The following is a 16152-nucleotide window of genomic DNA, read 5'->3' on the forward strand; positions in this document are numbered from 1 at the left end:
ATTCAGTTGTCAGGGATGGGATCTGGACTGGCCATCATGCTTCCCAGCATGGTGTTGCACTCTCTCGGCTGGTGCCTTGGGCGCAAGGTGCCCAGAAGTGTGGTCTGTGTGGGCAACAGGGGGGACTTTTGTTGTATACATATGGATGAACTTCTGGTACTCAGCTTTCTTAAGAAACATGGCATTGTGGGTCTGCAGCTGGCCCTAGCCATGCACTGATTGTGTGGCATACTCAGCACATGGCGGGCTCACGGGAAAAAGCCAGTGTCTCTGCCTAGATGGGAGCCCTGGGGGGTCTGCGATGGGATTTGTGATGGTCACACAGGCGGTGGTGGCCCCTGAAGATGGAGAGTGGGGGAAGCTGGCAGGAGAGTGTGATGTCAAGATTCCCAGAGGTTACCCATCCTTCTTTAGAAGAAAAATGGGGAGGGAGGAGGATCTTTCCTCTGTAGTGCTACAGTTCCTCCAGGCCCTATTCTGTCAGGATGTGAATCACCAAAATGGGGTGCAGGGCAAGCCAGGGGGATCAAAGATCTTTCCTAAAGGGAATCTTCTCCGCCCCTGTCACTGCCCCAAGGATTTTGCTGCTGCAACTGGAAGGCTTGGACCTAGACAATCCTGAACTATAATGTTGGCAGCCTCCCTTGGGAAATACAAGTTTTCAAAGGAGTAGATTTTGTAAAAATCAAAATTGCCATAGTAACATGGCACCATTCATCTGAAAATCTTGCTTCTAGATATTACTAGGTATCTCTCTCTCTCTCTCTCTCTCTCTCTCTCTCTCTCTCTCTCTCACACACACACACACACACATACACACACACAATGACTCCACTTCCACAGTAAAGAAAGCAAGGCACTTAGAAATCAAAAGACATCCCACCTTGATGAGTCTGGCCAGGCCTGGCTTCCCACTGACTTGGTCTCAGGAAGACTTGCCAAACTTCAGTTGGAAGGGCAAGTCCCATAGGCACCGGATGCTGGGAGCGCTGGTCTGATTTCCCATCACACCCCGCCCATTTCATTGAGAAACTGGTAGATCCCAGAAGCTCTGCCAGCAAGCAAGGTGAGTCCCAGAAGCTCTGCCAGCAGGCAAGGTGGGTCCCAGGGGAGAGGAAAGAGGCTCCTTACCTGTCTCCTGGTCCAGGCACAATGACTCAGCAGCACTGGCCAGAGGGATACTGTAGCATAAGCTGATTTTAAAAGCACACAGATGGACCTGGTTGCCATTTAAAACACCATTTGTAGGAAATCTGCTTTTGGAAATACCTTAGCGCTGCACACTTTGATGGAATGCTATCCTCCCTGGCTTTATCCCTGGTCTTCATTCTGCAGGGAAGATATTCCTGAGAATTGAATTTAGCTTTCTGGTCTTCAGAATCAACTTTTTCATATTGAATATATAAATTCATTCATTCTCTCTCTGTCTCTCTCTGTCTCTTTCTCTCTCTCTCTCCTTCCCTCCTCCTCCTCCTCTTCTCACTCCTGGCTGAATTTCTTTCCCTAGTGGCCAAGGGGTAACTTGGGGTTTTGTTTTTGTTTTTGTGAATCAATCCTGCCCAAATAAAGGAATCTGGGGCAGAGGAAAAGCCCTTTCTCTCCCATTAGAAATTCATCCTCTGGGTACACAGAAGCAGGCAGGAGGATGGAAAGCCTGCCAATTAGGCCCTGCCTGCTCCTGAGCTCCCTCGCCCCACTGTGGTGTAGTGGGCGGCCCAGGGCCTTCCTCGTCTCCCCTGCAGCGGTGAACTGGGCTGTCCTTCATTAGCAGCTCTTTCCCCAGATATCTGTAGTTAATGTGCAGATTCCACCCAGTTTGTGGTGTCTCGGTGCAGCTCTGTGGGCTGTTGGGGCTGAAATGGTGGAGTGAACCGTGCCAAATAGATTTGTCAAGTCTGCTGCAGTTTGACTGCATGCCACTGAGGGAGGCAGGGTGAGGAGGGGACTCTGGGGCAGTTGGGGGAGACAGTTCATCCATGCCGGGTGCTACCACTGAGTTTCTTTGTAGCCGCTGGATGGTGGGCATTGTGCCAAGCTAGCTGGTGCTAAGTGGTGGGCTTGAAAGTGAAATTCTGACAACAGGCCATAGTAGAGCAGCACAGCGGAGACGGAGGCAGCAGGCTGCTCTGCTCCACGGTGCATGGGGAGAGTTGCAAACACCTTCCCAGGGCGCAGGGAGGAAAGTGGGGATTGTGACATTTGGGGCAGAAATATGGGAACACGATTTCAATTCCCTGGTCACTGTCAACACCAGTGTAGTGTATCAAAGACCAGGGCATTGGGAAGTCAGAGAAAAGCAAGATTCGTGAGCACTCAGGGTGGTGGGGAATGGCTGTGCCATGTGTCTGCGAAACACTCCTTACAAATTGGACCCAGGCTGGGCAGAGGCAAGGCCTATGAAGGGATGACTTCCTCTGAGCTGCCAGGAGGTGAGCAGCCTCTTCCTAATTTCTTGCCATCCACCACGTAATCATGAGGCTGCATGTAAGCCGATAACACTACTATGGGGTCACTGGGAGCCTCCCCCGGCCAAATGCAGCCCAGTGGCACAGACCACAAGCACAGCACACTCCCAAATCCACATCCAAGTCCACATGCTGTAACTATGGAACCCATGATTTTCACATAGGGTGGGCCCTCCTCATGTATATTTGTGGCTTAACCACAGGCAGAGAGCTCGTCGTCCTGATGGAACCCATATTCATCCCTTGTGCTCCCTCAGATGATACAAATTACTTCACATACATTTCTTCAGAAACCACAAGCAGAAACTATTGCGTTTACCCTCCCCAGATGTATCAACACCCTACACCCAGACATGGCATTGTCAGTGCCACCGTGGACGGTTGACATGTGTGTGCAGGATCATAGGCACCGTTAGGTCCCTACACAACATAAGGGGGGCGTGGGGTACAGAGACACATGGCCTTGGTCAAGGTCTGTCCTCTGGGAGGCAGATTCTGTGAGCCTGCACTGAGGGGCACCTGAGGAGTGGAGCAATGCCTGGTCCAGGACAGGGGACAGAGACCACTGCCCTTCCTCAGCTAAGCTCTTTGACAACTTGTTGCTTTGTTGCAGCACTGCTGTGTGATGCTGATATAGTTAGAAGAAATTTGGGTTAAAAGAGAGAGTCTGTAGGGGTGCCAAATACACTCTGGTGGCCAGATGGAGGAAAGAAAGGTGGGGACAGTGTAGAGGTAAGGCTTAGGTCCAAGAGTTTGCAGAATTACCCTGTAATAAGTGGCAGGAAAGCGCCAAGCTCATCATATTAATGTAACAGTGACCTCCAAGGGACTCAGAGAAGCCTCAGGCAGCGGCCTATTTGCTTCAGAATTTCACAGTGCTTCACAGACCGTGGAATGGAAGCTCTCAGAGAATAAGTAACTTGCCCTGGGGACTGGGGAACAGTGGAGTCCCCATGGATGGAGGCTGGTGGCCAGGCTTGGATTTCCAGGCTGGTGCTCTCAACAGTCTGACCTAGGGCTTATCCCTATCTTGAGTCCAGAGGGAAGTTGGCTTCCTAAGGGTTCCGCCTAAGGGCCAAGAGGTATGTATTTTCCTGGAGAACCTCCTCTCCAGTGGAGGTCTGAGCACAAGATGTGCAAGGACAGAGCAGCCTATTCTGCTGGACCCCACCCCAGAACCATGAGGACAGAGAGCTGAAAGAAGTTGCTGTTTGTTTGATTTGGCCACATCCTTTCAAAATAAACTCCCCACTTCAAAAATCCTCTATCCTACATTTATTTTCTAAATTAAAACAAACCATTTTTAAATCAGAGACTTGGGAGGAGAGAGCACAAGCAGTGTCAGGAAAACCAAACCCCCAATCCGTCGGCTCACAGAAGCTCGTGACATCTATTTTCAGACCTTCTTAGATGATGTGCTGCGTGACCTTGAAATTCCTCTTAACAGCTCCAAGCCTCAGTGTTTCCACCAGCCCAAATGGAACGACACTGAGGTTTCTGTAGGCACAGTGCCTTGAGATCTGTAGATGGAAGGCTCTCTGCAGATATAATTAATGTATTAGCCCCACAAAGCTCTTCTTGAGCAGAAGCAAGTTATCAATTTAAAAGGCAACAAGGCCCCCTGGGATATTTATCAGCCTCTTTTAAAATTGTAGGTCTGGAGTGGGCAGGGAGAAGTCCTGCAGCCTCTCCCTGCATCTGGTGAGGCTGCACTTGGGCCGAGTGCCCTTCCCCCCAGCCTTGCTTTTCTGCTGAGAAGGCAGTTACTCCTCTAGCTGGTCATTTGAATTTTCAAAAAAAGCACTTTTTTTTTAACATCCTAGTGAATGACTGGCTCCTCCTTGTCCCGTTAGTGGTAGTAATTTTGTTTGTCATATATAAGATTAGCACAATGCCTCCAACTGTCCTGGGCTCCAGCCTTCAGAAGCCATGGATACAGTGGCATCCTCAAACCGTGGTTATGTGCTCTGACGATGGCCAATACCCCTTCCAAGTTCACGTCCCTCAGTCTATCTGCTCCCTCTATTATAGCTGAGAAGAATTCAGTGCCCTAGGTAATTAAGTTTGTCCCTTATCCATTTGCCATAGGATGAGCTCAGACCTTTAGCCTCTCCACTTAAGAAGCTCAAGGGAAAATGTCATTATACATAAGCTTGAACCTTTTCTCTATCAGGCGCCCATGGCCAGCATCACCCAGCTCCCATGGGCACTGAACTGTCTCCAGGAACCAAGGCCAGCCTCCCTGGCGCATCCAGCCTTGATGCTAAAGTTGTCTTCTTGCTCCCAGGCCAATACCATGCACAGATGCCAGCAACAAAGAGCAGACAGAGGGGACAAGCAAGGGCACTATGATTTGGCTTGGGCTGAGGAAATGCTTTCCTTGCCCCAACCCCCTAGATGAGCATTGGCACGAAGGCCTTACCTGGTAGATGGTTACGCTCTCTGCTATCACCATGTCCCTGCTCTATGGTTTGCTGACACTCCACCGGAACAGCGGCATACAGGTGGCAGAGGCACTCTGGAACCTCTCTCCCTGTTCCCTTGACTGTCTTCCGCTTACCTGGAAATTAAAAGTACCTCCTTGACCCAAACCAAAAAAACCCTCTAACATCTGTGTTGGGAGGCTTTCAGGTAGCCCATCCCGCCCCAGCCAAAATACTTGTATTTCTCACTACATCTTTATCACAGGATTTGGCCATTCCCATCCAGCCCGAATCACTGCTCTTCCCCCGCCCCACGCTCCTCCAGCCCCAGATCCCTGAGCTACCCTCCACTTCCCTCTTCCCTGGTGCTTTCCTGTCTCAAATCCTGAAACTCTAATCCTGTTAGTATGCTGTGTTCCAGGGCTCAGCGTCTCGATGGGGGTAACATAATCCCGCCATAAATCTAGCAGAGCCCACAAGGCCCACACAGACGGGGATGAGCACATCCCCCAGCTGCCTCCAGAACCAAGCACCCTGCTCCTGTGGCAGGAAAACTGCCTGATGACAAAAACAGCCCCCAAGTAAGGGAGGATGAGCGTGGAGATCATCACAGTCATCAGCGAGCATTTGTTGTTAGGGAGCTTCTTTGCCTTCCCCTTCCCTACCCTCCCTTAATCTGTCTCTTATATACATACACACATATCCCTTCTGATTCTGTATCTGGCTAAGTTCCCACATCCACTAGAATCAAAGAAGCTTTCAAAAACATTTTTATAGTCTTTCAAGGGGAGTTTTAAAAGAGAGATATCAGGACCTTGATTTACAAACCACCACCAAAAAGCCCTTACCTTAACATCATGTTCCCCCAGTGCAATCGTTCCCTCCCCTCCTTGCCTGTTTGGTGCAACAAATTAATTAAACAGGATGGCATGCATTGATTAACAATTTATTTTTACGTGTTGACCCAATGGCTGGTTTAGAGCACTCACAAGGGAAGGGGAGGGAGAGGGAGGACAGCCCCTGGGTGCTGCAGTCGGGCTCAGTTTCTAATTGTTTCTGAGACCAATTTTTAAAACATGCTACTGGTTTTCCCAGTTTCTGCCCTCTGCTCCTGCCACTATTCTCTTCTGCCTGCTTTGTTCTCCTCCTCCTCGAGTGTCTGTGCCAAGTAGATTGAAAAGGAGAACTTTAGATGCAATGAAACATTTATTAGTGGAGAGAAATGTTTATTACAAAAAAGAATATCGCATGCACCATTTCTACCTCAGGGCTCCAGCACTGTGCTATCTTTGAAAAATATTCCTGCTTTCTTTGCAGTCCCTGGGGCTGGCTGAGTTCAGATATTTTCAGCAAAATAGAAGCAAACAGTAGGTCACAGCATAGGTAATGAAGAGACAGGCTTGTGCAGGCTGACCACTGAAGCCCTGCTCAAATCAGAAGCAATGCGATAAGGGGGATGGCCTCTGTCCACAGAAGGGCCTGCCTCATTGCAGAAGGTTAAAACACCCCGGTAAGCCCACGAAACTACACTGTGTCTTTCCTTCTAGGAGCGCAAGGATTTTGTCAGAATCTTCTTGTGGGCCCCCTGAGGCAGTGTGGTGGCATGTAGTGTCAACACCGTCCTGGGCACCTGGATATTGATAGCAGAGATGACTAATGTGTAGGAAAGGGAATTAAGTCAGGCAGGAAATGCCTCGCCTGCAGGCCAGGAAGGAAGGCCTGTGCTAGAGTCCCTGCAAGTTCTTCAAAGACAACTTGAGGGGTGAGCAAAGGCGTCTGTAACTAGAAATGGGGTGAGAAACAGAGAAAAGGCAACCTCAAAAACCATCCATGATGTGCTCTGGTTAGATGCTTCCTACTAGATTTTTTATAGTAGATGTCATTTTCTTTTATATTATATAGTCCATATAGTCCCTGCCTGGCAGACTCACTGATTTTCTTTTCCCCGGGGGATGAGGGGATAAAAACTAAACTGGCATGTTGGGTAGCAGCCAATTTAATTGGCAAACACCCTCTTTCCCGAGAGGTGCGCATCAGAAAACTCAGAAATGTTGCTGGTTTTCAGATTTTTCATACTGAAAATAAACCAAAGTTCTCCAGAATGAATTGGAAAGTGTTGGATAATGTTCAGGATTCAGCAGGGCACCAAATGGATTATCCAGACCACTTGGTACCCTGAATTGTTTTTTGAACTTGATTTGCAGAGACACACTTGAAGAAATCTTTGTATTTATGAAAACGTCTTTCTTTTTTTTAACACACACATATTTTTAATAATTACAGCACAATCAACACTGTCCCCAGAAAGCTAGGGTCACCTTGAACATACTCCTGATTTTTCTTTGGGTGGTAAACAACCACATTAAGATTTTCCTTTTAAAACAAATAAAAAGGCATATCCTCTGTAACATCAGCTTTTAAAGCAGATGTTAACGTTTGACCACTGTGTTTGATACATGCCTACCCGGGTGTAGCGTATGTAGCAATGCACTGATTTATCTCAGGTTGCAAACACCTCAGTGCAGTTACAGTTTGAAAATTTTTGGTCTCAAGGTGGGTCTTGGGAGTCACGGCTCTCAGAATTCTCCCAATTGTCCAAAGACCCATGTGTTACTTGTGACTTGGCCTCTACTCTGACATTTGTCCCGGGTGTCGTGGGGGCACTGGAGCCAGCAGGGAGGGACAGGAACATCTATCTGCAACCCTGTTGTGACTTTATTTTCCTGAAGGAGAAACCAAGGTATCTAGAGTTTATTGATTTGCCTATGGAGATTCAGCAAGTTGGCAGGGAACAGGGAATAAAACCAATTTCCTGGCATCATTTCCCGTGCGCACAGCCCCTTACCTTGCAATGCCCAGACTGGAAGCCAAGAATCCATCTGAGGGAATTTGATCAGAAAACTTATGAAGGGTGATTCTCAAACCACAGAAGCATTGAGAAAGTCATAAAGATGTATAATATATGATAGCATTTACCAGCTATAAATAGGGGAGATGCAGGGAGAAAAATAGAGACCTTGTAAATCCATTGGGTCAGAAAAAATAGAAACTGCTTAATATTTCATTAAAAATGGATTTTCATAAATTGCACTCTGATGTCTTATGGCAAAAAAACAATATGTAAGAACCAAGGTGTTGTTATTCATTACTCTGTTATGAATAATTTGAACTGTTATTGAACCAACACGTCAACAAGGTATACTCTCCCTGTGAATGGGGCTCTCACCATGTGTCCTGGGCATGATTTTCAGTGTGGATTTTCAGTCCACAAAAGCTCTTAGGCTATGAGGGACAACAGGTAACTAAAATGCCCCTAACAAAGTGGACACTCTTGTAAAGAAAGGCTTAGAAGCAGGGGGCCAGAGAGGACCTTACAAATCAACTCATTCAATCCCCTCATTTAGCAGAGGAGGAAATTGGGGCCCCAGGGAGGCAGAGATATTTGCCCACACTTATGAGCTAATTAGCAGCAGAGCCTGGCTCCTGGCTTCTGATTCAGTGGGCACTTTTCGCTTTTTCTTCTACACCACACCAGAGTGAGAGCTGTATTTAAAAATCTAATAAAGTTAGCCGGGCGTTGTGGTGGGCGCCTGTAGTCCCAGCTGCTCGGGAGGCTGAGGCAAGAGAATCGCTTAAACCCAGGAGTTGGAGGTTGCTGTGAGCTGTGTGAGGCCACAGCACTCTACAGAGGGCCATAAAGTGAGACTCTGTCTCTACAAAAAAAAAAAAAAAATCTAATAAAGTAAGATGCTCTTCCTTCAGCAAAGGGCCCAGAGAACAGAGGGCAAATATGAAAACAGGTAGAGGGCAAACAAGAAACCAGTAAGGAGCTAGGCTCAGAAATGTGAAAGGTAATTCAAAGCCACGTTGAAAAGATCCTTCATCTGATGGCAGGGCTGGGAGAAGAGTGAACAGAATGAACAGCAGAGCCAAGTTCAACTTGAGCAGCCTGGTAGAGGGGAGATAAATGGTGTTCTTGCCTCTTTCCCTGCCAGGCGCCCCTGCAGGCACAGAGCAGGGACTTCATCCAAAGCCTGTGGCCACATGTGTTCATGGGAAGACCAGTCCTCCCTGGACGTGGTCCACGAGAGTGCACAACTGCCCTGCCCACATGCAGCCCTGCTCACACCTACACCACCCTTCAAAGACAGCCCAAATATGCAATCATTTCCTCCCTTAGGGAGGAAAGAAAAGGTTTCTTGGTGTTGTATGCCAAGGCTGAGAAATGAAGGGGTCAGATAAGATAAAATTGGATATTAAAAACACATAAGACGTGCTGCGGTTCTAAACGGTACCAGCATGGTGTAGGTGCTGAGGATTGGCAGCTGTGTTAAAGTTCACATCCACTCAACTCTTCAATTATGCATTCACGGGGCAAGCAAAGCTATTTCCCCCCAACCTGAACTCCTCAGCATCTCCTGGAGGAGGCCACACACACAGTCCCAGCACTGTCCTCAGGGAGCAGCCAGTGGGCCCCCACCACACACACACACACACACACACACACACAGTCCCAGCACCATCCTCAGGGATCAGGCCAGTGGGTCCCCACCACACACACACACAGTCCCAGCACTGTCCTCAGGGAGCAGGCCAGTGGGACCCACACGCGCGCGCGCGCACACACACACACGCATACACACTGCTCACAGCACCCATTCGAAATAAACAAAGTGCTGCATTTGCTTCTTCCTTGCCAAAACAAGGCAAAAAAACAAGCAAAAGACCTCTGCCTCTGATGAGTTCTGGGAGAACCAATTAATCTCTTTCCCTTGGATTCACTTCTCCTATCCCGTTCCCGACCTCTGTGGAGCCCTTTATCAGCAGGGAGGGAACAGGGTCGCCCTCTCCCCATGGGCCTTCCCCCTGGTGTCTGGCCCAGCCCTCTGCCCTTCTTTCCCCCGGGCCCCTCTTTTTCCTGTGCTAACTTTGTCTTCCCACCCTTCCCCGTCCTTGAACACTCTTCAGGAAGCAGTAGACTTGAACCCAGGGGAGGTGAATGGTCCACCAGTCCTTCCTCTGTGCTCCCTGCTGCCAACTGGGCCACAGAAGTGGAAAGTGATGGTCTTAGGAAAATGGAGGGCTTTTCAGGGGAGCAGAGGGACCAGCAAGCTGGGTCAGCATGATGGGAGCCCCCAAATTTGGCAGGCTTGGCACCAGAACAATGGTTAAAACCAAATATGATGAACTGATGAAAACCTGTTTCCTTCTTCGTCCCGGGCAAGCTACTTCCCTTCATTTAGTTGTACAAGGTATGATGTGTTCCCCCACGTGAGTGATGTGCTACTAAGTGGTTCCAACTTTCAACCTTAGCATATGGGAAATTCAGAGAGCTGAAGGTTGCCAAGTGATGGAGTTCCTAAAGAAGAAAGGACTATGGAGTTAACTGGCTCTAAATTCCTATGCTGTTCCTTGCCATTATTCAAAGCCACTCTAAAGTGGGATTATAAACTCATGCTGGGAGCGCATCACCAGACAGCGACTCTATTTCCATTCAACCCATGCTTAGAGATCTTATGGGATCCATGACTCCTAGCCACTGACATAAGTTCCTCAAATTTATTAAGAGATGACAGTCAACCTAGGAAACCATCAGCTTACAGCCTACAAACTTGGAAAGGGCCTTTCCAAGGATGCAGACAAGCATCTCTGAGCCTCAGTTTCCTCATCAATAAAGTTAGGATAACAACACTTATCTCCTGATATATTGCAGATGTAATGTGTTTACAGTGTCTGGCTCAAATGTATTTAAATACACCAGTCTCTGTACCACTCTTGCCCCAGCCCTGTTGGTATCCTGAACATCGAGTTTCCCTACGCAGGAGAAATCACTGGCTGTGGCAAAGCTGGCTATAAGTCAATTCACAGAGTACGGGGTTGTTATACCAAGGACAGGTAGAGAATTGATGATTGGTAGTTTGGTGGGTGAGTTTTTATAGATTTAGAAGTGATGGTTGGTAGTTTGGTGGGTGAGTTTTTATAGATTTAGGAGTGATGGTTGGTAGTTTGGTGGGTGAGTTTTTATAGATTTAGAAGTGATGGTTGATTGGTTGTTCCCCTCTACCCTTATCCAGAGAAACCAAGAGAAATTCACATATACTTGCTCCAGTTCCTTTTCATTTTTTTAATGGAAACAAACAAAAAGAAAAAAAACATAAGGTCCATATGGCAGTTATTGATTTGGGCCATCTGGTAAGCTAGGACTCACTCCAGCCATGTTGAATCAGAAGCTCCTCTGAAAAGCCTTTCCTCCCATAAGAGATGTATTGGTCAGATGGGGACAGGGATGGATTTCATTACAGGGTGGGGATTACGGTGAGAGGAAGCCAGAACAGGACTCTGAGGGACTGTCTGCAACCCTGACCCTGCAACACAGACCAGAGAAAACCCAAAATGTGCTGACACAGGGGTGCGCTGGGGGTGGGTGGTTCTCCCTTACCATGTCACACACATGGCATCAAGTAATGAACGAAAACGAGCCCTTTAGAATTACAAAATGCTCTTTAAGTATTCCTGGGTGCCTGCAGCATGAAGACGAGGCAGTGTGAGTTCACCCTCGTGAGTGAGATCTGCTAGTCCTCAAAGATGCCGTGTATTTTGCCTTCATTTTTAAAGAATATTCTGCTTTGCTCCCCTCTCTCTCCTGCTTGTTTTCCTTTCAAGGCTCCTTCCTCTGCTTGCTCTCAGCCCAGAGGCAAAATTTTCCTTCCCTCTAAAAGTTTGTGGGAAGACCATTTATTGTTCTCAAGTCGGAACAAATTGACAAATTTTGTTTTACTGTGTTTCTTTTACAAAGCCCCAAACAACAAACCCAGTGATTGTTTGTAAGCTTGAGGGAACTAAAAGCCAACAGAACTTTAAAGACGGCTGAGTGGCCAACCTAGGAACAGGGGCCTCAGTGATGCAGTTTGTGTGTGACGTTGCAGGTGTTTCAGGCCAACAGCGACGCGACCGAGGTCGTCCTGAACAAGCTGCACTCGCCGCTGCTGACGCGGTTCATCAGGATCCGCCCTCAGACCTGGCACTCGGGCATTGCCCTGCGGCTGGAGCTCTTCGGCTGCCGAGTCACAGGTGAGGCCAGGGCTCCGATGAGGTTGGGGAACTGAGTGCACCATGTGCTTTTCCCAGAAGGACCAGCAAGCTCAAGTCCTCCCAGCATTTGCCGTTTCCATCATTTATGCATTCAGAACATATTTGTCAAGTGTCTGATAGAATATCTCTGCCAGCTAACATTTATTGAACACAAACTATGTACCAGGTTTCATTCTAAGCACCTAGGCCGTGTTTTTCAACCTTTTTGTTTTTTTAAATCTCCCGGCACACTTGAACCTATAGTTAAACTTCCACGGCACACTTCAATTAGGTTGATTAAAAAAAAAAAGTAAAAAAAAAAAAAGGAATATACTTACTGTGCTTTGAACTTCTTTAGAAAATAATTTAATTAATGATCTTTAAAATTTTCCAGGCACACCTAAGATCTTCTCACAACACACCAATGTGCCACAACATATCAGTTAGAAATCACTGACCTAAGGTGTGTTATCTTTTTTTTTTCTTTTTTAAGACACAGTCTCACTCTCCAGCTGGAGTGCGGCAGCATCATCATAGCTCATGGCAACCTTAGACTCCTGGGTTCCTCCTGCTTCAGCCTTCCGATGGCTGGGACTGTAGGCACACACCACCTTGCCCAGCTAGTTTTTTCTATTTTTAGTAGAGATGGTCTCTCACTCTTGCTCAAACTGGTCTTGAACTCCAGAGCTCAAGGGATCCTCCCACCTCAGCCTCCGAGAGCACTGGGATCACAGTTGTGAGCCACTGCACCCGGCCTGGATTATTTTTTATTATCCTCCTAAGGACTCTGAGCCACAGGTATTATTCTATTCTCCTCACTTTACAGATGAGGAAACCAAGACTTCAGGAGGGAGGTCACCCAGACAGTAAGTGGCAGAGCCAGGGTTTGAATCTAGTCAGTTGCAGTCTAAAGCCCAGGCTCTCTGATAACATGCCCTACTGCCTTGAATGGGGGCCACAGTGCTCAGATAGAGTGTTCTGTGTGAGCATATGGACAAGTTGGACAAACATATGATAACAAACAAACTTATAGAGAAATACAAAATTAAAACTAGATGTACGTCTAGAAAGAGAGGCTTGTGATTCTTGGAAGTACACTGTAGGAGCTCTGAACCGGTCTAGGAGGTCAAGGAGAACTTCCTTGAGGAGGTGATGTTAAGCTGATGTTAGAAAGCAGACAGATGTCCCCTGGTAAAGAGGGAGGGAGAGTGCACCAGGCAGCAGTCACAGCTTGCTCAATGGCCCTGTGCCAAGAGGGAATAAAAGAGCAAGTGAGGGGGTGTGAGCTGAAACCCAAAGGGTATAGATTGGAGAGGACCCATTAGAGGTTGGTGCAGTGGTATGGATAGAGATGAGGGTGACTGGACTAGCCCCAGACATTTGTGGATGGTCTAGTCCCCTCTGTCTTGTGGGCTCAGCCCAGGGCAGGAAAGTTGTTTCTTTGACCTGGAAGGGTCTTCAGTGTACATCCTCCCCTGCATTCCCCACAGCCCTTCCAGCTCTGATAGGGATGCTGTGTGGGTGACCCTATCGGCGGCTTCAGGCTAAACGCTGGCATTTGTACACTCCCTGCATCCTTCACATTTTTCTCAGCATCATGTCATCTACTCTTTCTAACAACCCCCTGAGGTCAGTGGGATAGGAACCAATAAGGAAACCAAGACTTATAGAGGCTAAATAGCTTGCCCAGAGTCACCCAATAGACCTGAACCCACATTCTCTCAATACAAATGCCTTTCTCTTATCACCTTTACACAAAGACCTTGTTTCCCTCTTACAAAATTGGTTCATCCAAGTCCCACCTAGGGGACTGTCTTCTAGCCCTTCCCTGTTGCTGTTCTGGGCCAAGGGTAATAAGCAAGGATTTAGTTAAAACTCATTTTCTGAAAAGACAAGTATAGTCTAGCAAGAGGGAGGGGAAGAAGGAAGAGGGAGGGGGAGGAGGGAGGGGAAGGAGGAGAGAGGGCAGCTGGCAGGATCTCACCTAATGTGCACGATGTGAGGGTGTTCGGCACGCCTCCTGAGTGAAGGGCTCAACTACAACTTGAACTTTACCTTAGAATTGAAACCAATGTAACCTAAACATTTGTGCCCTCATATTAATCTGAAATTAAAACAACCTCATTTTCTGGATAATTGAAAAGAAAGAAACAGTGAATTTGAAGAGGGATACAACCTGGAGAATCTGTTTCTATCTATAGCTCAGCTTGCAGGTATTTAATGCACACTCACTATAGACCCTGCCTTTTCAGATGCCATTGATTCCTACATTCTTCACGTGTTCATTCATTCACTCCACTAACACTGTGTGCCAGGCCCCACACTGGGAATCAGAAGTAGAGAAGTGAACAAAACAGATGGGACCTCTGACATGGTGGAACTTTTAGGAACTTTGGAGCTAGTGGGCAAGGGAGATGATAAATACAAGTCCTGGATAATTATAAGCTAAGATGTGTGTATGAAGGAAAAGAACAGGGTACTCTAGAGTGACTGAGGGGACCTACTATAGCCTGGATTAAAAATTGGGGGAGAGCCTTTCTGAGAATGTGGCACTTAATCTGGGGGTGAGCAGAAGTTAGTCTGGGGATGACTGAAGGGAAGAGCATTTAGGTGGCAGGAACAGCACGTGGTGTGAGGAGGATCCAAGGCAGTAAAGAGCAGTGGAGACACAGAGGCTGTGAAGTTTCCATTGACCTGGCAACACTTCCCACCAGGGATCTTGACTGAGCTCTCCTGTGCTCACTGTCCCTTAGAGGGTCAGGGGGAACTGGTGTCTTCAACAAGGATGTACAGACGCACATTCTGAGAGTCTTTGGTTGGCACTGTAAGGACAAACAGCTGCCACCTGTTAGATACTTAGACATACCACGCTCTGTCCCAGGAGCTATTACCTGGTAACTAACAGAAACCTAGCAGCAACACCAACAGGTAGGTACTGCAAATGGCTTTTAGATCTGGGGAAACTGAAGCACAGAACAATTAAGTAATTTTCCCCAGATTATCCAACTAATGAGTGGCAGAGTCAACATGAACACAGGCAGTCTGGCTCCAAGTCTGGGCTCTTAACCACAGTGCTAGATAACCTTGATATGCAAAGAAATCAGTGTTGACTTCAAGCGTCTGATAGCTGGGTTGTTCCACAGCTCCCTACTAGCAGGGCGTGGTCTTGGATTAGTGGGGTATCAGCCTGGATCACTTCCATCTTCCTCCCCTCTCCACAGATGCCCCTTGCTCCAATATGCTGGGGATGCTCTCGGGCCTCATCTCAGACACCCAGATCTCCGCCTCCTCCACCCGCGAGTACCTGTGGAGCCCCAGCACTGCCCGCCTGGTCAGCAGCCGCTCTGGCTGGTTCCCCCGCATCCCTCAGGCCCAGCCGGGCGAGGAGTGGCTTCAGGTAGACCTAGGAGCACCCAAGAACGTGAAGGGTGTCATTGTTCAGGGAGCCCGAGGAGGAGACAGCATCACTGCAGTAGAAGCCAGGGCATTTGTGCGCAAGTTCAAAGTCTCCTACAGCCTAAATGGCAAGGACTGGGAATACATCCAGGACCCCAGGACCCAGCAGCCAAAGGTAGGCTATTCCTGGAGGCCTCTGTAACCTCACCCCAAACATGGAGGCTAAATGGATTCAGGGAGTTGGGAGTGCCATGCTCCCATCTAGACAGCCATCCTCAAATCCCTGCAATCCAATAAAATAAGCTGGGATTACTTTGTGCCAGGCATGGGGCTAAATGGCTTATTTAGACTCTCTTTTAATCTCCATGTCTCTACAAAGTAGATCCTTTTGTCACTCCATTTTGGAGATGATAAACTGGGGCTTGCTCTCATGCCCAGGGTGGCACAGTTTCCCTTTAGAAGAGCCGTGATTCAGAAGCTGTAAGTCTGACTGTGAAGTCCAAATGCCTACCTCCTACTCAGCACTGCCTTTTTTTTTTTTTTAATGTTCAACACCCTTTGTACCCTCTTCCAGATAAAGTTTCCTTGAAATTGGCCAGACATCCAAAGGGGATGTGGTTTTTGGAGGCCAAACTATAGAAACTAGGGATTTACTTCCAAAAATAACTGTTTTCTGAATGTTGCTGCATTCCTTTTTATTTTCCTAGTCCTGACTGCTTAGATCTTTCTCACCTCTCATACTGAGGCTGGGGAGAATGTTACTCTGGGCCAGAAGTTTGAGCTAATACTGCCTGACC

At 47.8% G+C, this 16152-nt stretch overlaps 1 protein-coding gene across 3 annotated transcripts in view; it reads left to right on the plus strand.

The window, feature by feature from the left end:
- NRP2 (neuropilin 2) overlaps positions 1-16152 on the plus strand; it is a 114299-nt gene that overhangs the window by 44670 nt on the left and 53477 nt on the right. For all 3 annotated transcript variants that reach the window (XM_053597052.1, XM_053597053.1, XM_053597054.1), the window contains exons 8-9: positions 11815-11959; positions 15181-15530. In XM_053597052.1, coding sequence (XP_053453027.1) covers positions 11815-11959; positions 15181-15530 — 495 coding nt within the window. The remainder of the gene's footprint in view (positions 1-11814; positions 11960-15180; positions 15531-16152) is intronic.

This window comes from Nycticebus coucang, chromosome 7, assembly GCF_027406575.1.
Source record: "Nycticebus coucang isolate mNycCou1 chromosome 7, mNycCou1.pri, whole genome shotgun sequence".
Classification (NCBI taxonomy): domain Eukaryota; kingdom Metazoa; phylum Chordata; class Mammalia; order Primates; family Lorisidae; genus Nycticebus; species Nycticebus coucang.